Raw genomic sequence first — 23,465 nt, forward strand, 5'->3', positions numbered from 1 at the left:
GAGTTGATAAAACGTAAGTAGTAATTTTGAAAGTGTTACACTGAAAAAAATACATTTATATATTGAAATAACAACAAAATTCAACATTTTTTGATTTTTTTTGTAAAATCCAATATGGCCGCCATGATCACGTGACCTTCTAGGTGTGTCACATGACCTTTTGTTCATTTTTATAAGGCTCTGTCATAATGCAATACTCACTGAAAAATTGTCCCGAATACTCTTCATAATTACAAAGATACAGCTCATACATGTAAATCAATATTATATAGGCCATATATCCATAGAAAACTACGCACAGGAAAGCATGTATAAAAATTAATTACGCAGTGAAAGTGTTAATTTGCACATTAATAAACTTTCATAATTAGGGATATATACCCAGATTTCCTCAATCACAGTTGACAAAACATGCTATGTACATCGATGATTGTACCAGGTTATAACAATATTGAAAGTCATTTCGCATTTTCATGTCAGCTAATTTATAATTTGCATATCTAATGAGCTTTCACAGTTTGGCATATATAACTTGAAGGACTTGACCAAAGGCAATTACACTTGCTATATAAAGTGGTAATACAATGACAGCAGTCAAAGAAATTTAGTATTTTATTTCAGCTAACTAAATATTTACATACGTAATGACCTTTAAGAATTAATCTGTGGTGAATATTGTTCATTCTGTTGATTGTAATACTTTCGATGATTAATATGTACTGTTGTTTTGCTATGGATTTTATAATCTGAAATAAAAATATAATAATAATGATAATAATAATAAGCAGGCTGTACAAAACCTGAACAATCTGATTTGTCAAATTTTTAAACACGAAATAAAATAACATAATTACATACCAGATCCTCACCATTCCTCTAAAATCTATCAATTCAGAGCATATGAAATAACTAAAACCTGAGTTCATCATTCAATGTATTCATTCATGCAGAGTATGTCACTCAGCATTGGTGGAGTATGTAGAGTAACCGATAGTTGTTAATATAGATGAATTAAGAATACTTATTGCCTAAAATCTTGCAAAATCTGTGGTTATCTCTTACAGGTCAATTTGAAGGTGGACACATATCATTTATTTTTCGATGTAAATTATACATCAACGAATTAGGAATGTGCATGACATACTTCAGTTCACGAGACCTCCTTTATATGTTTGTATTTTTATTATACATGTCTAGTAACGCTAGTATTGTAGTCCGGATTTTGTCATTCTTATATTTATAGTTACAATGAGAATTCATGTCATTGTGGTAAAGTTGTCGTGTCTTTTCATTTCAGATGACCTTAAGGTTATGATCGATGCAACCAGCACACTTACAAATCCCTCCTTTAGTAAAGGTCAGAGAGAGAAGGTCCAGAAAGAAAACAGAGCGTATTTTCTCTTTGAGAAACTGCAAGAAACAGGACATATATCGCCGAACAAGTCGGACATTCTCATAAGGCTACTCAAGAAAGCCAACCTTCACACACTGGCGGAAGCTGTCAATCTTCGTTACCACAGAGGTTTCATTAGTTCATATTCGTTTGATGAAATTATCAAAGAAGTAGAAGCAGTGGCGTCTTCTACAACACACGGAGTTGAAGAAGAGAATATCACTCAAAGACAGCAATATTCAGACCAGCAACCAGCAACCTCTGCCGCAGTAGAACCAGGCACCAGCATGTCAGCTGTTCCTCTCAAAAATCAGCTCAACACTGTCCATAAGAGTGCTCAGAATCAGTCAGCGTCTGTCTCTCATGAGGTTCACATGAGCGCTATACAATCTCGTGGTAAGTACAAAATTAAGGCCTATATTTTGAAAGGTATGTGTGATTTGCTAACTATCCATGTGTATACTTATCTAATTCACACTTTGCAAGTGTTTCTTTTCTATTGAATTTTATATCTGCCGAAAGCAGTTTGCTTTCTGAATATGCTTTTTTAAAGGAATATGCCATATTTCTGATAAGATTAAACAGGAAGCAAATTTTAATGTTTTAACAAATTTAATATCCAAAGAAAATTAAGTCCAGTAAAGTGTCCATTGGATAGTAAACACCTATTACCTGGTCATGAGGGCCATATCTATAGATTATTACCCGTGGAGCTGTGTGTTACAAGAAACACATCGCTATTCCCTGAGGCCGTAGGCCGAGGGGTATAGCGATGTGTTTCTGGTAACGCACGGCCACGAGGGGTAATAAACTGGTGCTATAGCCCGAATAAGACCAGGTTATAGGTGTTTTCTAACACACCACACGCTCATGTTGAATTGTTATAGTTTTTAATGCATTTTGATATTTTACACTGCAAAAGTCCATTGTGACAAGTTTACTTGGTGATATTTCCACAGCGGTTACAGTAGTACATGGTACCACTTTCTTCCAAAAAATATTCTAAGCATACCTAGCAACATCCTAGGTTGCACTTGAATCTTTTTTATCGATGAGCTGTTTCAAGTTCCTAACACTTTTGCACGGTCCCTCCACAAAAGTGTGACTTTTGGAATGGAAAATTGATCTGTTTAGAGAAATGCTCATACTCATCACGTGTGCACATCATGTTCTAGTCACCCGCCATTGTTTGAAAGCTGCAGACGACACTACGGTCACGTGACCGGGCACTTTTCCAAATTTGGTCAAACCTTTTTCCCTTGGGAAATAATTTTTTCAAAAAATACCCTCTGACGTCACTTTTGTCGATTCAGTAGGGACCAGATGTATCTATTTTCTCATTACGTGACGTATTCTGGTGAATCGCGACACGGAATGAGCATGTGGCGTGTTATAATTATATTTATAACGCACCACATGCTCATACTGTGTTGCAATTCCCCATAGGATCGACAAAGTTACGCCAAAACTAACATAATTTTGAAAGACTATTTCCCTAGGGAAAGTTTTTGACCAACTTTGAAAGTGTCAGGTACGTGACCGTAGTGTCATCTGCAGCTTTGAAACAATGGAGGATGATGAGTGCCCGAGATGAGCAACGAGCCTCTCTAAAACAGCAAGATTTTCCATCCAAACAACATGGGAGCTTGAACAACTCATTGACAAAAAGAGATTCAAATGCAACCAAGGATGTTGCTAGGTATTCTTAGCATGTCTTTCGGAAGAAAGTTGTACTACTGTTACTGCTGTGGAGAAGTCGCCAGAGTAAACTTGTCACAATGGATTGTTGCTGTACATAATATCGAAACAAATTAAAAATCCTAACATAATGCATCATGAGCATGTAGCGTGTTGTAAAACACATATAACCTAGTCTTTATTCTGGCTATAGCGCCTGTTTATTACACTCTCATGGTCGTGCAGTGCCAGAAACACATCGCTATTTCCTCAGCCTATGGCCTCAGTCAATAGCGATGTGTTTCTGGTACTGCACGGCCCTTCGGGGTAATAAACGGGCATTACAACCCTCATGACCAGGTACTAGGTGTTTAGTAATCCTCTTGTATTCCTCACTCATTGGCTATGTTGGGGACGAGTGATTTCCCGCTATACTGGGAATCACGAGTCTGCAACGCAGCAACATGAATGAGAAATACATGGAGGATTACACTTGTATATTTATCACACTCATACCGATATACCCAGTTTTCTCTGAATAAACCTTTCTGGCAAGATATTTTACGCTAAGACTGAGAAAGAACAATAGGGACGTTTTGAAGTGAATCCATGCACTTGTGTATTATGCAGTCATAGCTACATGTACATATACATGTAGATCACAGCTGTCATGACAATGCTCAAGTGTTCATGGCCATGTTGAGGTAAACTTCAACGTGGCCAGAAAATGGTTAACTATATCATGTATACATTACCCACAGCATGGAATAGGGATCTAGTCTGCAGTCAGCCTCTTGAGCATAGGGACAGGCCATTGACCCTCGAATGAACTCTTTGATTCAAAATAATTTAAAAGTTATTGCTGACACAAGGAAATATCAAGAGTTCCAAATTTGCTGGAAAAAGTTTGGAAATCTAGAACAGAGAGGTCACAATGCACAAAAAATTCTTTTCCAAGTTTTTGCGACCCTAACATAGATTGTATTTAGTATCTCTGAAATAGGAGCCTTCATGATCAGAGATCTCAATAAACTTCTCACCTACGTGATCTATTTAATAATGCTGTGTTATTAAAAACAGTACACTGTATTATTAACATGCAATCATATTTGTCTTTTCAGGCAAAGTGGTACTGCTTGTGAGTAGTAAATGGAACAATGACGTTGACAGACTGGCAATTGTTAACAAGATACTGGCTTTCACTTTGGCCAGGAAAGGAGCAGAGGCATATTCCACGTCGTTAGAAGTGTCTGACAAGGAATTCACCAACCATGAAGAGGGTGTTGTCAGTGTCAGTGTCATACATCCTCCCAAAGAATTGTAGCTACACTGACAAATGGTGAACCAACCATAGATTGGCTGTCAACCCTGTATAACAGTGTGTTTCCACAGCTGGCCAAGTCATTGAAGGGTAAGGTAGATGTAGTGGTCGGTATACCTTGTTCTGGGAGAAGATAAAGCCCTCACTGAGGCTTGCATCAGAATCAGAGAGAGTATTGCGCCGAAAGCAAAGTTGATTCTTTTTAATCAAGAAATTCCAGAAGAAGTTGGAGAACCCAACTTTGAAACGAACGCTGTACAGTATGCAAGACAAGCTGACGTAATCTTCTCCATCGGTGACCGTGTTCATGAGCACTTCAAGCTGAAGTACAACGTACTATCTGACAAACTACATTTCCGCTACTATCCTGGTCTCATGGAGCTGTTCACAAGAATGAAGTTGAAACCTCCACCAGAAGGCAAGCAACAGATCCTCACAATCTGCAATGTCAAGACAGAAGGTGATTTTCAGAGATATGAAGTCATCGCCAAGGCAATGGGAAAAGTGGCCGACCAGTACGATTCATTCCATGAGAAGCGCATTCCAGTATGGAATTTATATGGAGTGAAGAATGAAATCGGAAAAAAATTCAAGGAATACCTGCAGAAGACTGGGAATTCAAGAAAACTGGAGATAAACCTAGCAAGTTCATTTTCAGTGCAGGACATGGAAACTTGGATGAAGCAAAGTATCCTCCTGGTGGCACCGGAGAAGAAGGATCCTTTCAACTTTCCGGCATATTTTGCTCTTCAGGCAGGATTTCCAGTCCTCGTGCCTTCCTGTTCTGGTATTGCAGATTTTCTCGATAATTTATTCCCAGAGAATGATTACAAGTTCCTCAGCTGTGTTGATGTAGGAGTGCATTCCGGATCAGTTAAGGAAGACAGTAAAAAGTGGGCTGACGAAATCATACAGAAATTACAAAGACGAGAAGGTGCCTTCACGACAGCTGCAGCCCTGAAAGAGGATCTTATCAAGAAGCTTGAAGACTCCCAAGAGGAGTTCATCAGGCAAAGCATTGGTGCTTCAGGTAATTAATGTCATCATGTTTTACTGCAAAGTCTGTCTTTGGGGTAGAACGTTTACAGTTTTGTCTCGATAAGACTATTTTTTAATTACTCTGCATATTTTTCTCCAACAGAGGAATTGCATGAGAATGATGAACCTGATTCAACTACAGCAGACTCAAATTCTGGAGGAAACCAGCCAACAACACCTGCTACAACTAGGGCAGCTACATCACAGAGCAACGCAGACTTCACTCATCATGACAGACCTACAGAGAGTGGTGGAGGGATATCGTCTTCTTCCTCCCTGCCACAGACACAACAGAGAAGCAAGCGGCGAGCCAGCGAGGGCGACTCTCCACCACCAAAACTTCCAGCAAATGGCAGCAGAGTACAGCAGGATGCCGACAACAATGGGCAGAGTGCAGGACAACCGCCATCTGACAATGGAGGAGGTGATACACCGGAGAGAGGTGTAAACCAGGTGAGAATCCTACTCATAAATTTGCTTGTATCTCAATAAAGTTTCATGAATCTTTCTCTGTCTTTCTCCTGAAGCACATTTCTCTATCACACTTTTGTATGTCAAGTTCGCTACATTACAAACCATCAATTTAAGGAAAATGAAAAGAGGGAAGGTAGTGAAATGAGATGAAACTGTAGTTTGATTTCATTTTAGAGACGATGCTTTCATAAGATGATGTTGATTCTAAGCTACAAAAATGTCTTGTTATTATGGAGTTGACAGTGAAGGGAATTGTGAAATATACTCGTGGAAGGTAAATTTTTCATTCTCTAAAATATTTTCAGAAAAATTTTGAAGAGTTCTGCAAAGACCTTGACTTTTTCAGTTGCAATAGTGCACATATAGATTATTTTTACATGTACATCGTTCTTAAGGTACATGTACATGTAGTATACACTTGAAAGTGAAAGACTTCAACTTTTGCTCAAGCTTTCCTAAATACAAGCCCCAACCATTGTCATACAAAATAATGGATAAAAATCTAGGGCCCATTGTGCAAAGTTTGTTACTAGAGAAACAAATAACATCTACCAATATTTCCATTTCAAAGTGGCCACCACTCCTGTATTACCTACATGTCAGAAACAATTTCGATTTTCAAAAACTAAGATGGAAAATTGTTTCTTATTCCAAGAGCTTGTAAATGAGCCCCACAAGTGGTTGACAAGAATAGAGGTGTAATAATATGAGAGTCGGAATATCTGTCCTGAGGCACATTCAACCGTATTATTGCTATTACTGATAGAGTTTTTTTACTCACATTGGTATATGTATACCAAGGATCTAGCTGATATGGTAGGTCGGTAGCATCAGTATGTATGTAACCATATGTACATGTACGGTATGTATATGTATTTTAGTACGTGCGGATGTATGTCCATCCACATCAAAAACTCCAAACCTGCAGCACCTACATGTACAATCTTAGTATCTGGTGTACAAGTGCACCCAGGGATGGAAACGTGAATTTGTTCAAATGAATATGTCAGTGTCAAAAATATGCAAATGAAGTAAAACAAGGGAAAATCCTGCAAATTGCACAAACTCTGTAACCACAGGTCATATTTGGTTTGAACTTTGTACCGGTAAATATGCAGATAAATGAGGGTGTTTTACTCTCTGAGCACCGAAGTCTATTTTTATCCCTTTACATATAAACCCCAATCAGTTTTTCTGAGATTTTTGCCAAAATTTTGAGAAAAACCTGTAGCCAATGAAATATGATGTCCATTTGGTCCAAAATTGTGTCAAAAAAAATTCAGAAAAATTCATAAAATTGGGAAAATGTTGGCAGGAAAAATTACAGCACTCAAAGGGTTAAGGTCACTTTAGTTAGATTTGTTCACATGGTGGTGAAATTTTGATACGGTACTTGTATTTTTGGGACAGTTTGTCCTAAAATCTTCTTTCTGAAAGCTCTTGTCCCATTGCCTTGAAAGTTAGTGTGCATGATCCTATAGTAAGCCTCTGTCAGATTATTCAATTTAGGTGAATTTTTCATATTCCTATTTTGGGGGCAATTTTGCCCATTTTCGGTAAAAAAATGATTTTCTCCCAAGATCTCTTTGGATTGCTTTGAAACTTGATACTCTCGATCCTAGGGTTGTCGTCCGTCAAATTTGTCAAAATTGTTGTGAAATTTTTATATTTCTTTTTGGGTAATTTTTTTGCATTTTTTGTACCAAGAGGCAATCTTAGACTTTAGTTTAGTGTCGTCAAATTGTGGTGAAATTTTCATATTTGTATTTTTGGGGCAATTTTCCCCACTTTCTCTGAAATTGCTTGTTTGATTACTTTGAAATTTGGTATTCATGTTACCAGGAGAAAACTTAATTCAGTATACTCATTCTGGTCTGCCACATGGAATCAAATGTGAGCCAAGTGTCATTCTGCATTGACGCTATGTTTTATTTTCTATACAACTGTGTTCACCAGGCACCATCAAAGAGTCATGTATGGGCAACGCAGATGGCACAGCTGAAGGAAGAGAGCAACTTACTGCAACTTAAAACCTACAAAATTGGAAACAACAAGAAGTATCGTATTGCAGACGGGTGAGTGAGTGAAACTTTTGTTATACATTGTAAACGTTGTCTACAACATTGACTTTCAAAATTTAGAGTATAGAGCTTTCTGTAGGAAAACAAGAACATTATACTGAATATTGGGAGCAAATAATGTTGTCTTGTTTCCGTAGATAATACAACATTGTGTACTGAATAAAGTGCACTGTTTATTTTTATTGTTACCGTAATATTGAGGATCAACATGCGAGACAAATTTTGAGAAAAACCTGTAGCCAATGAAATATGTATCCAGGAAAATTTAATGGGTCCCTGAAGCCTTAGCAAATGCCAGTTTTAATTTCTTTACCATTATTTTTGAAGCCTAATTTAATGTAGCTTTTGAATTACATGTACTTGTGTTTCCAGTACTTTTGTCCTGAAAAAGAAAAATATTTCATACAATGTAACCGAAATCACATTGAAGTACTTAGGTGTCCAACTCATTAACTCAGTGTGTATATTACAGTATAGTATTATCTGTAATTATGTTATGTTTGTATTCTGAATTCTAGTCTGGACTAGAGTTCATCTGTTAAGATCTGATATTAGACAATTTTTAGAATGCCATAAGTTTGTATTTCAACAAGAAAATGAAACTGTTTAAATACTTGTTTTTACAACAAAATTATGAACATATTAAAAATTACTCTTATTTTCCCTTCAACAGTTGCATTATTTGTCAACGATATGCAACCAGACAAAATTTTGACTCAGAAATTTTTTGGACAGCAGATACCCTGGCACGAGGAAAAATTCATTGTACAAGTTGGCGAGGTCTTGATGTTTGATCTCCGATGAGCATGATTAATCCTCTGGTTAGCTCACATTTGGTGTACCAATGTGAGGTTATCGTATAATAAGCTGAATCAGTTCATTTGCATCTGATTTGCATGTCTGTATATTTGTGGGTGTGTGCGGATGTATGTCCGTCACACACAAAGGCTCCCATACCGCCAAAGCTACGTCTCAGTATTTGGTGTACAGGTAGATGTAGGGTTGAGATGTGAATTTATTCAAATGAACACATCAGTGTCAAAAATGTGCAAATGAGGTAAGAAAAAGGGAAATCCTGCAAATGTGCAGGCCAGTAAGAAATAGGCCAACTCCACTGATCTTGAATCATTTCCTGTCATTGTTTATTAACTGTTACATATTAACAGACCAGATGAAACCATAGACAGTAGAGGGGGCGAAGACCGTCTATACTCAAACTAAGAGGGGCTTGTTTTTGCTGTGCATGTTGCTAAAGTTGACCTCCAGTACCTAAAGTTTCAGACCTTAATTACTTTTGTCATTCCTGTTTTTCTGGTTTAAATATTTCTTGTTGTTTTTCTGGTTGTATTGTGCTGAAATCATTGTCATAATATCAACATAGAATTTTCCTACACTGAACAGATAGAAACAACATTTATTGTTGATCATTGGTAACCCATACTGGTATATACCATTCTGATCAAATTTGAGCGACATCGTATAATTGCGGTATTTTTTTTTCAGTGGAAACTCCAAGATAATGAAAAAAATAACTATACCCCAACATCCAGAAGCTTACTGGTACATATGTACATGTACCAAGTAAATAACTTTTATACTGAAAATACTTATTTGCTCTTTCATACATTTATGTTTTCAGAAAAAAATCAAGAGAAGCCAGTATCCTAAATATAAACCTGCAGTACATAATTGTCTTTGTCTTATTCCAATATTTAGACAAGATGGAACAAGAGTTTATCTCGGATTCGATTCCAGCAGGGATTTGGAAGTTGCTGTGAAACGGATGTACTACAATGAAGAGGAAATGTCTCCTAGAAACATAGAACGTAAAATGAATCAATATCAAAACATCAAGTCATCTCCCAACATTGTCAAGCACTATGTAAGTATGGTTCCATTGCAAAGGTCAACATTGTCACATTACATGTATAAGTCATGAAGCTTATGTTACTTTAAATGTGGTGTTTTATTTTTCTGAATCCAGGCCAATGATAATGTTGTCTTAGGAATTCAAAAAGGCACAACTTCTGATGCTTTGGTTGCAAAACCAATGGAATTTAGAGCCAGTTTTAACTTCAACATACCAGTACAAATGTACCGTATGTCATGGAAAGTTCTCTTTGAATAGCAATATAAAAATCTTGTATTTTCAGTGCGCATTTTAAATTACAAAAATATTTCAAGAAATTTCTTACACTTTAAAGCAGAAAGCAGTTATTTTGATCTTTTAATCTGGAACTAAAAGTTGTTTAGTTTAGCCTAGCTGAAGCCTCATATGTTGATAAAAAACTGAAAGCCTTTGGTGACAGGTAGTGTATATTCAGAATCAAACAGGTTGATCAAATCATGGTCATGGAGTTGAGTAACTATGACAAATTATTATCACCATTACATTAAACAGGATGCCCTGGTTGATGAAAATGGAGAGTACATTTACGTTATAATGGAGCTCTGTGAAGGAAGAGTGTGTGAGCATCTCGCAAAACTGAATGAGGAAAACTCACTGCACAAGGAAGCCAAACAGCTGGTTATGGACATGTTGCATGGGCTGCTGTGTCTCCATCGTGAAGGAATTGTCCACAGAGATCTGAAGGTGAGAATAGAAATGTGATGTCATTTGTTTCAGAATTAGCGCCCCATACTGGTAGATTGTACGTGTATTTAAGGTACATTACACAAGTTGTTTACATTTTAACTTATTAAAACAGAAAAAAGGTATAGAATTACTCATTTCTTCCTGAAATGGGTATCCAGACAGTTGCGTAATATGGAAAATCACAGCACTGAAGTATAGGAGCTTTCTTTCATAAGATAGTGTTTGAATATAAATTGAATTACGTACAGGTAGTAAAAGTTGACACACAGTATATGTCTTAAATGTGTAATTTTGGTTTTGGCACAAGAGAATAATACGGTGGTTTCAATGGGGTTCGAACTCACAACGTACGGTACCCAGTCACCTAGCGGAGAAGCCACAGACAAAACGGCTCGGCCAAATCCCCAATGTCATAAAGATTGGTTCAATAACCAAGCTAAAGTTGTTACAATTTCTGACTTCGACCTCTCCACACACTGTAGAGTTCCTGAAGCACTCACGCTTGTACGCTCACTTTCATACATCACTCACAAACTTTACAGAAGCGTAGCAATGAATACATCACTTAAACTGGGCGAAAGACAGCCTCGGAGACAATTCTGACCACCAGCAGAGCTATCAACCCAGGGTAGAAAATAAGATGACCAAGAAACATTATACTGTAGTACGTGTAATATCACCACTCAATACTCATGATATCAATGAAAACAATGATGCATGTTGCTAATGTACTTTATCATATACCCATGCGTGATATTTTACGGTCAACGCTGAGATATGCACGATAAACGTCATCAGTCTTGGCAGCAATTATTATGGTCAACTGGTCAAAATCGAATGGTATACTGTCACTGGGTGTGATTTATTGCTATTATCATAACAGTATATTGAAATTCAGGCATGGAATGTCAAAGACGGATTTGTACTCAAGCTGAGAGCTCACACGTATGCAAGCCATATGGTATATCGCCAATATGCCACGGTTCTTTTTCATGTCTTGACCAATCAGATCACTGTATTTGCACCATCAATATACTGGTATGATATAATACCCAATATCACCTGTTCCTTGTGTCGTATCAGCATTCATGTCATTTGTGCTGTGTCGGATACTAGACTTCGTGTTGTGTCTGATGCAGCACAAATGGCACTCATGCTGATACTACACAGGAACAGGTGATATTGGGGTAAGCCCTCTAACTACATGTATTCTGGGACATGAATTTTATTAAGCTGTATTACCAATTAGAAGACAACAACAATTCTAACACTGAGTGTGAGATACACCTCAGTTCATGATTTTGTTCACCATTACAGCCCCAGAATATTCTGATTGGTGTTGATGGCAAGGCCAAGCTGAGTGACTTTGGAATAAGTCGTCAGGTGGATAGAACAAAAACCAGGACAACCATGAAAACAAAGGGAGATGCAGGTACATTTTGGTGGAGGAAATCTTTCAGTAGATTTTAGTGACCTTTGATATGGTAAAATGATTATTCTCGTATATGGACTGGTGCAAAATTTTGTGGAATGTTATCTTTCCTGTACATCACAATGTTACATGAACATGCATGTTGACACACCATGTTGTGTTGTGCTTTTTTCAATAGGAACAGAATGCTGGCAAGCACCAGAGGCATTTGAAAGCACTGCAGATGGACTTGTTGATTGCAATGTGCAGAGCGATATTCATGTAAGGAAAGTTTCTTTGTTGTTTTGGGAGAAGGGCTTATGATCTGAAAAGGAAATCTTTCTGCGTGCATAAGTGTTGTCCCTGTGCTTGCTGTAATATCCCAGCCAGCGACAGTTTTGTGAGCTAATATTCTTTGAAAATTGTTGAAGCTGAAATACTTTGTTGCAATGAGTGTTGCAAATTTCCTGTTAGTCAAAACAAGATGACTTTAGGAGAATAATAAAATGTCAATCAAAGCTCAAAAACCAATTCTTTTAAATAATAATAACCCGAAATTTAAACCATGAGATCAAAAAAGTTAGTGATCTAATTTAGGTTTTCATAAATTGCTCCTTACATGTACGTCTGGCAAATGGTCACCTACCCTTGGGGACATGGTCCCATGTTTAGGCTATATGGGTAATATGTATTGACAAAAATGAGTTATGACCAAATATGATGGTCAAAGGCCATATATCCTACGGTACATCCACGGTTAAAATCCCTCTTCAAGCCTCTGTTTACAGGTTTATGCTGTACTCAACTTCTTTTAACCTGTTCACCACCCCATTCCAAGTGAAAAGGTCCACAATCCCCATTTATAACAATGGGTTTGGGCCAAACCATAGTGGTAAAAGGGCTAATCAAAGGATCATCCTCAACATTTGCAGGTTGCCGGTATGTTGGTGTCCTACATGGTCACTGGTGGTCACCACCCATTCGGCAAACTCACATCACAGGGTGAATGTTTAAAGACACAGCAAAACGTGTGCAATGGAGAGTACAACCTTTCACGGCTTGAATGTGAGACCACCAAATGCTTAGTAGAATGGATGGTGGGCAATGACCGCAGGGGAAGACCGTCAATCGATCAAGTTCTCAAGTAAGCATTACATGAAATAATGATGGCACAGTTTCAGCATTTTCTGCAGAGTGTGTGATTGAGCAAATCTCTCTTAAAACAGACCCAAGTGTGTGCTATGTCTATGTTCCCCCTCTACCCCAATACAATGAGGTTGTGAGATACATGTATTGATGTACACAGAATGTGATAGTGACATTTTGCATAATGATTGCTGCCCATGATGCGACACACAATCTGCAGAGCCACATTAGAATGACAAAACTACTGTCCAGTTTACTGAAAGATTAGCTAAAGCTGAAAGATATCAACCAGCTCCAACTTTGGAAAACATTATACAACACCAAAATGATGGAAACTGTAAAAGAATAGCAAATATCCAACACCACCATGTACAGTGGTTTGTGTACTAAGAAATTTTTTTGTAATTACAGACATCCGTTTGTGTGGGACGAGCAGAAATGCTTGGATTTCCTGCAGAAAGTGGCTGCAATGGAAGCCAGAAAACAACAGTAAGTCAGAAGTATTGGAAAACAAAAAATTACAGCAGTGAATAATTGGTCTTCCCCAATTAGCATTAAAACGATACAGTCATTTTCTACGTATATGTATACACTAAATCATGCATGTACGAGCAAAATGTAACCGAGAATTTAATTTTCCTTTACCTTGGGAGTGCATGTTGTTAGATACATGAATATTTTCCATTGGTATAATGAATCATTATCAAAGTATTTGCACACTCAAACAGCTATCTCTTTTGCACTTTGCATTAATGTACGGTATATCATTATGTCACATGTCAGGCGTTGAATAATTCCGGTATTAAACAGTGAAACAAAACTGGCTCCTGTAACATGTCCTGTGCAGCCCCTGTCACAAGTCTGTTGTCCAGGTCTGTGTCAGCAAAGACAACACAGGCATGATAGCAGTGCTGTGAATTAGGTCTGTGTACGGAGTTGTCTATTCAGTGATGTATACAGTACTATTGGTACACAGCTAGGAGTATATTATGCTCTTTTCAGTCAATACTAGTTTTTACATCTCCGGATACAGTGATGTGCATGCATGTCTCAGGTACGATGAACATGACTTTGCATTAAGTTTTCTTATCTTTTATCACCAGATGACAGACCATGCATTTATTCCAAAATTTATCTGTTTACAGACACTGTAATCATTAGATACACCACTTAACGCCTCTGTTTTGAGACTTATATTTCAGACTTACATGTATAACTGTGGCCTGGCACAGCAATGCATGATTGTATAGAATAATGATCAGACAGACATGACACACGTCCATAAAACATCTCTGATATCTCAGTGAAGATACAAGTCTGGTGACACCATAGACAGTAGTTTCTCCACTGTCTATGGTGACCCATACTGTGTAACAGGGATGTTACAGGCATGTTCTAGTCTGTAATTGATGTATGATATTAATTAAGGTTCTTACCCAAATACAATGACATTAGCCAATACGCATCATCACCTGGCGGCGGCTCCCACTTTACATTGGCCAATATATATTACCTACTCTACATTGCATACTTTGCGGTATTTACAGAATAACTTCATAGTCTGTGCATGTGTCAGTGCACTGACAATGGTGTATGCATCGTCACTTTATGATGAATTTTATCTCAACTTGCTTTACAAAACAGAGATCCATCCGATGATACCCTGAAAAACTTGAATAAAGCTGCAGAAGAGATCAACTGCCAGGACTGGGTAAGTCGAGATAATGCCGTCATAGAGGGCCAAGCTAGTTGCTTCTCACAAAAGCTACGGAATGACACCACTGAGAAAACCTGACTGTTTCCATAAGAAAGACAGGGCCGATAGTTATTGAGGTGTAGTGACAGTGCACAATGTAATATCATCTGAAGGCATTTTAGGAAAAGATAGACATTGTATGATTGGTGACATCTCTACAATGTGTTTCTATAATCATTTTTTTGACAGTCACAGAAACATGGTGAAAGTCTGTTATACATGTAAATGATGTTTTCACACCAATGCTGATGAAAAAACTGATTTGTTTTAAAATCTTGACAAAAGGTTCAGGAATATCCTAAGTGCAAGTCATTAGTTTCACTATTTCGATTCCCTCTCTCATCCTTATACTACTCACAGGTAAATGCGGTCAAAGACACACAAGTATTGTCACAGCATCCGAAACTACTACCAAAAATCTATGATGTACTTCTCGGAGGCCAGAAAACTCAGGAAGGAGCAAGAGACTGGACCCGTGATGATACTCTTAAGCCATTCTTTTGAAGATGTACAAGTGTGATGTCTGCATAGTGAGGCTGTCTTAAGTCAGGACTTGACTGTTTTATCATAAAATCCCAGCATGCATTTCATCAGCACTGCCAAAATAGTCCAATCATAATAGATGTATTTGTAAATGATGTACAGTGATTTAAAAAGTGAAGTAATTCCAATATGTATTGATATCACAGAATTGAAATGTGTATACATATATCAAAAATAATTCCATTCTTTTAAATAACTTCCATATTCCAAAGATGTCATAGATTTTAAATCTATGCGTCCATCAATTGTAAAATTCCAAGATTCTGATATAAGGGACACATTTGTTGATTTTAATATGTAGAAATATTTTTACCCAACAAGACTCTCATACAGATCTATGATCCATTATATGTTAAATAATGGCAATTATGCAAGAATTTTTGTTGTTTTATACTGTTCCATCCATGGTAGAGTTGTTCTCAGTGACACTTGAGAGGTGTTTTCAGTGTTATAATATTTGTGTCTGTCTGACAGATTCTGTCCAATGTATTGTGGGACCAAGTCAAGCAATTCATATCTTTGTCGTAAAGTTAAGTCATGTTTACATGTGTGGTAAAGGCAAATCAGTCAGGTGTTATAGTAATGTATGAGTATTTTGATGAAATTTCTCTGATTCCAGTTATCAAGGAAGCTATGTCTTGGTGGGTCTTGTACAGCTTCAACTGAAAGATCCATTGCTCAAAGGCACTCTCTATTCCCCCCCCCCCCCCCCACAGGTTGCATAGAGAGCGCCCACAATCGATGGATCTTTCAATCCAAAACAAGCTATGCCCTATCTTCATCAGTGAATTACAAGACTTGTTCTGGTGCTTGGCATAGGTTTGACACAAGTATCACAAAATACTGGCTAATACCAAATTATGTTTTTAGGAAAAGGTGTAGTGTTGGTCAGATGAGAATAGCTCTTGTCTCTAACCAGTCGTTAGCATCAGTTGATCAACGTAGGAGTAGAATGGTTCCTAAAAAAATGAAGCAGCAAGATGCTACTGTAATCAATAATGAATAATGCATGATGTGAATTAAGTGTGACATGAAAAAAACACTAAATCATACAAAAAATAAGAGAATAGCCAAACAGGCCACACCAATAGGAGAATTATTTTAGCATTAGTTCCAAAACTTTTCCAACATTTAACATGGACAATTCCTACAAAATTTGACAATCCCAAACATCTGAAAAATTTGGATGTTAAAATTTTAATACATATCAGACTAGGTGCAAGTCATTCAGTGGGAGCAAAGCCATTTCATGAAAGTATCACCGTACTGGTCAGAGATTTTATATTCTTCATTCTAAGTTCACATTAATCAATCAGGTGTTCTTCACATCAAATTACCAGTTTTTTATAGGTTCGATAAAAGATGGAATTTTATCAATGTAAGGAATGGTATTTTGCCATGACAGTCTTGCCATCAAGTTGATTCTAATACAACTTCAAAAAATAAATGAGTTTCCACATTGATTCTTGGTTGGGTCAATAGACCCCTCGATAGATTCTAACCAAAGTCATAGTTCCGTTTAAAACAGAATTTTACAATGAATTGCTAGTTTCTTGATCAATTATTTTTTATGTAAGAAAACAGAATGGTTGCCGCACTGGCCCTATAATCCCTACCATACTGTATCCATACCATGATCACAATTGTTGTGAACCAAAACGTGTGCAGAAAGTGTTCAACCATGTAAATTTAATATTATGTGTAATTGTCTTATGTTAAATTGATTAATGTCAAAAAATAACAATTAAATTAACCGTCTGGGCTCTCCTGTCACTGGGCCACCCCCATTTTGAATGTAAAAGGTCCCAAGTATCACCTTGAAAGTGGCAGGATAATATCACTTCACAGCAGTGAAAAGGTGAAACCTTGAAATGAAGATGATTCTTCCATTTTCTTCAAAATTTTAAACTTCAACTATATGTACATACCTCAACTTGGAAAGTTGCAATACTTTAGCTAGTTTCATTTTACAGTGATATATATAAATCTAAAAGCTCATGCGACTATGAGAAGTAGATTTTTAGTCTCTGTCCTTTCCAAAGTTTGAATTATTGCCGAACTGTATTTGTTCTCGGTGTATTCAGAGATTATGTACAAGTGTTTTTGACTTTTGTCAGTTCATATTCAACGCATGTTATCTTAAGCAGCCCATACATCATAGTAGGTGTTCAAATTGTATCGGAAACAATAGAAAATTTTTATTTTTTCTAATGAGTCTTTAGTGATTTACATTTGAAATCTTTTTATCAATGTGAGATTTTAGCTATAACTTAATAGTTTTTAGATATGCAAAGATACAAATCAAAGATTTGTACTCAATTTTAACAATGATATTTCGCCAAGCTACTTATAAGTAAACTTCCAAAATGACATGAATGGCTGAAATACATAAGTGTGTTGCATCAACTTCAGAAGCTGTGAAGATGAATTGTCATTCAAATTTCTTGTTAATGATCTTCAAGACGACAACTTGCATATCATCAGTTTCAAGTTATGGCTAATGCATTGTTCCATCATACTCTAACCATTCATGGAGTTGAATATGCCTGATATCATGTTGTAGTTTTCTCATTAACATGTAAAACTAACCATGTATCTTAACTTTTTATGCAAGACTTCAAGAAATACTTCAGACCATGTTTTGTTCAGGGACCCCTACCACAATGTGTGCTGCAGTTAAAAGACGGATGCAAAACTGACAGAACTTAGTTCAAATTTCCATCACAAGTAAACAGCTCCACATGCTGTACTGTTTAGTAACAAGCTAGCCCCATGAGCCATACGTCCCCCATTCATAAGTAATTTTAGAAATTTAATATGTATGCATAGCTCTGTCACCTGTAATCTTAAATGTAACATAAATGTATTCTCCAATTGTTTACCCGTAGTTCAGCTTGAAAGATAGAGTTTCTTGTTCTTTCTCTTAAAATCTTGTTGAAAAGCTTACTGTTTAACTTGCCAGCACAGCTTGTGTGTTTTAATGTCCTATGCAACTATTATCCATTTCTTGATGTGCGTCAACAAAGACAACAACATTCCATTCATGAAGATTCATTCCCTTTCAGTGAACAATCAGGTAATTCCAACTTCCCATATTAACAAAAAAGCAGGCAATGTCTAGAATTCCAGTAATATTCAGTATTTTCAAGTGCTTTTACATATATGTCAATAACTTCTCATCAATTATCATTTCAGTCATTTTTACTGTACATTTATCGCAAAACATTTATAGTGACATATGACATATGAACAGGTTATATTAAGTGTTATTAATCATGTACACCAACGGCGCTGCCACGGTTGTGTGTAAATCAATGAAGCAAACAGAAGCTTGTTAGTCATAATCAAACAATTGATTTGAAAATACCTCTTCCATGTGTAGATTTGCATCTTTCAGTTCACTGCTGGTACCTGTCATAATGGGTAAATGTTACTGTTTCGGTGATTTTCTGTGTGAAGTGTCAATGAAGTATTCTCTCGAAACGGTCACAAAACCAAACTGTATTGATGTGTGACTAGTGCATGTCAAGTGCAACCCCTGCTCTTTCTGCCGAGGTTTCAAATTTAAATTTCCCAGAATTGTTCAGAATCAAGGTTTCAATTTTCAGAATAGCTGGTGGCTATTTCACATGTATTTTCAGGTACTAGAAAATTTAATACTAAAATTTCCATGTGAGTTATTTGTAACCAGGCCTCTCAGTACAATCTATTTTACATTGGACACACTTCTATTGTGTATGGAAATCCAATCAATATTACTTAACTCTCAAAAACCAACAATTTTAAACAAATAGATATAAATGATGTCAGACAGCTGAGTGCCTTGAAGCTCCAGTAGCCATCAGGGTTTGAACCTGTCAATCCCTGTGTGTTGCTGTGCAATGTAGCCCTATACTGCCCTGATTTTCAGCTTGGTTCAACCCAATTCAGGGAAATATTGTAAAAATAAATGTCTACAAAGATTACCACTGAAACCAATTTGGTTTATCATTCCTACTTTTCATGTCAGAGGGTAAATTCTACTTAAACTGTGTGTACCAAGTATCCATTGAGAAAATCATAAAGTGTGTATGTTTGTGAAAATCAGAGATTACTAGTATGTAATTGTGCTTTGTCTACAGTTGTACCTCTGTAAGGAATCTGACTCTTTCAGTATACCGGTAGACTCAAGTATGCATTGTATGAAAAAGTTAAAAAGGAGAAAAGATCTTTAATTAGTTCCCGCGGACGAAGTCCGGCGGGGACTTATAGATGGGTCCCATCCGTGTGTCCGTTCGTCCCGTCCGTCCGTCCGTCCGTCCGTCCATCAACAGTTTCTCAGACACTGCCAAACCAATTTTGTTCAAACTTGGCACAAAGGCATAGCACTATGACCTACAGATGCACATCGATTTATTTTGCGATACGATCCAATATGGCCGCCAGGCGGCCATTTTATTACAATTTTTTCATGTACGGAGCCATAACTCAGACATGTTTCAACCGATTTTATTCAAAGTTGGTACAAGGACATTGACCAATGTCATAGATATGCATGTCAATTTGTTTTGTGATATGATCCAATATGGCCACCAGGCGGCCATTTTATTACGATTTTTTCATGTACAGAGCCATAACTCAGGCATGTTTCAACCGATTTTATTCGAAGTTGGTACAAGGACAATGACCAATGTCATACATATGCACATTGATTTGTTTTGTGATACGATCCAATATGGCCGCCAGGCGGCCATTTTGTTTCGATTTTTTCATGTACAGTGCCATAACTCAGGCATATCTCAACCGATTTTATTCAAACTTGGTACAAGGACATTGACCTATGTCATATATATGCATGTCGATTTGTTTTGTGATACGATCCAATATGGCCGCCAGGCGGCCATTTTATTACAATTTTTTCATGTACAGCGCCATAACTCATACATGTTCAAAAGATTTTATTCAAAGTTGGTACAAGGACATTGACCAATGTCATATATATGCATGTGGATTTGTTTTGTGATATGATCCAATATGGCCGCCAGGCGGCCATTTTGTTATGATTTTTTCGTGTACAAAGCCATAATTCAGGCATATCTCAACTGATTTTATTCAAAGTTGGTACAAGGACATTGACCTATGTTATACTTATGCACATTGAATTGTTTTGTGATACGATCCAATATGGCCGCCTTGTGGCCATTTTTTTTACGACTTTCCATGTCCTGAACAATAACTCAGACATGTATCAAGCAAATTTATTCAAAGTTGGTACAAGGACATTGACTTATAGTATACATAAGTACCGGTACATTGATTTGTTTCTCGATATGGTCTGATATGGCCACATGGTAGCAATTTTGTTATGGTTTTTTTTCATGTCGAGAGCCATAACTCTAGCAAGTCTCAACTGATTTTATTCAAAGTTTGTACCTGGACATTGACTTATGTAATACATATACGTGTTGATTTTTTAAACAGTAAGATCAAATATCGCTGCGTGGCGGCAAATTTGTTACGATTTTCTCATGTACTGAGCCATAACTCAGACATACCGGTATTTCCACCAGTATCATTCAAAGTTGGTACAAGGACATTGACCTATTTCATACATGCTCGTCAGTTGTTTCACGTCATGTAGCAGTATCATGTCAATTATTGAAGTTTCATAATTAGGTTGATATGTCAGAAATACTGCATCAAATTTCATGAAACTTTGTACAGATGTTAAGCTCACATTGCTTTAACAGTGAAAAAGACATTTATCAGTGTCATTTTAATTAATTTGTAATTGCATATGTAATGAACTGTCCTAATTAGAGTGATATATCCACAAATACTACGTCAAATTTGATGAAACTTGATACAGATGTTGATCTCATAGTGTTGTAAATACTACATTAAACTTTATGAAATATGGTACCGGTTATCTATTAGTGTTAGGATAGAATGAAAAAAAGTTTTGCAACATCCTGTCAACTAATTCCCAGTTGACTCATTTAATGACCTTTAGGATAGTGGCCTACATTGGTTTTATGTTTTCCATCACCATGGAACTCATTCTTGGCCATTGAGTGCCATCTGTATCAAAGTATTTTTATCACAGAACCTGTAATCAAAGTACCCATTAGCAAGCGGGGACTGGGTCATCAACGATGACTTTTTTCCTAACAATTTCATTATCAGGAATATCAATTATTGAATGGTTAAGTTTGTAATTTTTAACTTACCTTGCTTTGTGAGAATATCAAAAGCTCATTGACGTTTTATCTGAGATTCAATGTTATTTTTGTTATAGGAATTTCTCTGTCCAGTATGGCTGTTTTAACTCACAGTTTTTCTTGTACCTGTAATGTTAAATTTGTCCCCAACAAAGTTGTTTGTATGACATATTTTCAAAGATTTATGATTCCTGTAGTGTTTGCGTCTGACAGAGTTTTATACGGTGTGTTTGACACATCAATCTTTTAAACCCAGAGGAGAATCCCATGATCAGTGTAACCTCAGGATGTGTCAAATTGATTGTTGGTACTTTATATTGGCAATATGCCTGGTTTATTTTCAAAACATAATTCTGATGAACAAATTGTTATGATTACTTCTGCAGTTACTTGACAATCTTTGAATACTTCATGAGTCTGACTGTGTAGGCATGGATCAATTTTTTCACAGCATTTTAACCAATGACAGATCGACTTTCCTCTATTATGCAAATCTTTGTATCTTTCAATGATTCTGTATGAATCAAAAGTGCATCAATAATCTTGTCAAAGTTTGATGATTTTAAATCTTCAATATCGACATATGCTGCATAAAGTCCTTCCAGTTCTATAAAACCACGTTCTGTGTACATTCATTCCAGCAACTGTCTTCTCAACTGAAGAGTACATTACTCCAATGATGTATCTAATGCAATCATTATTTCCAACAATCTTTTTATGCATGTATATTTTGCTGATGAAATTAGAATAAAAATATTTTGTTTTTTCTTTCCATATTTTGTAATGCACATTTATGTCATAGCAGTATTGCATGGTTAGCTCTTTAAATGGCCAGGGGCTGTAACTTATGATGCTTTTTCCCTTATTTTTCTTTTTAATGTCATCTACAGTTCCTTTTTTGCCCCCAAACACATGTTGAGATGCAAAGTATTCAGCTTGTCAACTCAGCCTGTACATATGTAAACTGCATTTTCGTTGTAGACAAGTGAATCCTGGTCCGGACTAGACTTTGAATGTAAACAATAACAATACATTTTATACCTTTAGACTGCGTGGAAAAACTAAATAGTGGGTGCTTTAACACACTTTGCGGGAGTAAGACAAGAACTTGCACTTGACATGCGCAACAATAATAGTGAAAAAAAAAACATCAAACCTTACAGCTACTAGCCCTTAACTTCCCCCAAATTTTGTTGATGAACCAGAAAAACAATATTATAATGGTAAATGGGTCATCAAGGGGTCAAAGTGCATAGTTCACTCAGTGCCAGATGTTCTCAATCTTCAGAGTCCATCTGACACGATTTTCATTATACTCTATACATTAAAACCTGAGCACATGCTGCATTATAGTGTAATTGAATTACGTTAAAAATAATAGTTGAAAATTGTGCACGCCATGTTAAAAAGCATTCTCGCAGGCCAGAGCAATAATTTCCGCTCCGCTGACCTTCGCAAAAATCCTTTTCGGCGTTGGGTGATAAGACTCGCCGAAGAGGGCGTGGTGTACGACGATGGTTAAAAAGTGGTAGTCCTTCGATATTTTAGTGGACAGATGTGTCAGTGAACAGTTAGAAACAAGTAACCATGCACATATCAAGACAGAAACAAAATCTGATTCCAGTCAAAAGGAGTCTATCTTCCCGATATGAGATAAGAAGTGGAAATCAGCAACTGTTTCACATAGCAATGCCGCAATCTTTTCTACAGAAATAGTGCTTGTCGATTTTCTCTTGTCATTCTCGCGCACAAATGTAAACTGCCAAACACAGGCGCTTGGCACATTGCTGGGATAATAATCGTATTTAATATGTAGAATGTCTTTATTA

At 36.8% G+C, this 23,465-nt stretch overlaps 1 protein-coding gene across 1 annotated transcript; it reads left to right on the forward strand.

Moving 5' to 3' along the window:
- Positions 1–1,302: 1,302 nt before the first annotated feature.
- Positions 1,303–22,408, forward strand: LOC139135702 (serine/threonine-protein kinase PAK mbt-like). The gene is made up of 13 exons (XM_070703335.1): positions 1,303–1,789; positions 4,192–5,421; positions 5,533–5,882; positions 7,860–7,978; positions 9,701–9,866; positions 10,386–10,577; positions 11,898–12,012; positions 12,191–12,273; positions 12,924–13,135; positions 13,549–13,626; positions 14,782–14,848; positions 15,254–19,653; positions 21,627–22,408. Exons 2-12 carry the CDS (start codon positions 4,767–4,769, stop codon positions 15,395–15,397), a joined length of 2,181 nt encoding a protein of 726 aa, XP_070559436.1. The 5' UTR covers positions 1,303–1,789; positions 4,192–4,766; the 3' UTR covers positions 15,398–19,653; positions 21,627–22,408.
- Positions 22,409–23,465: the final 1,057 nt, after the last annotated feature.

Source organism: Ptychodera flava, chromosome 1 (genome assembly GCF_041260155.1).
Source record: "Ptychodera flava strain L36383 chromosome 1, AS_Pfla_20210202, whole genome shotgun sequence".
NCBI lineage: Eukaryota > Metazoa > Hemichordata > Enteropneusta > Ptychoderidae > Ptychodera > Ptychodera flava.

Coding starts and splice junctions, on each gene's coding strand:
- LOC139135702 (XM_070703335.1), top strand. CDS start 4,767: ATGGAGCTGTTCACAAGAATGAAGTTGAAACCTCCACCAGAAGGCAAG. Junction 10,578..11,897: donor TTGTCCACAGAGATCTGAAG/GTGAGAATAGAA, acceptor TCACCATTACAG/CCCCAGAATATTCTGATTGG. Junction 13,627..14,781: donor ATGGAAGCCAGAAAACAACA/GTAAGTCAGAAG, acceptor TTTACAAAACAG/AGATCCATCCGATGATACCC.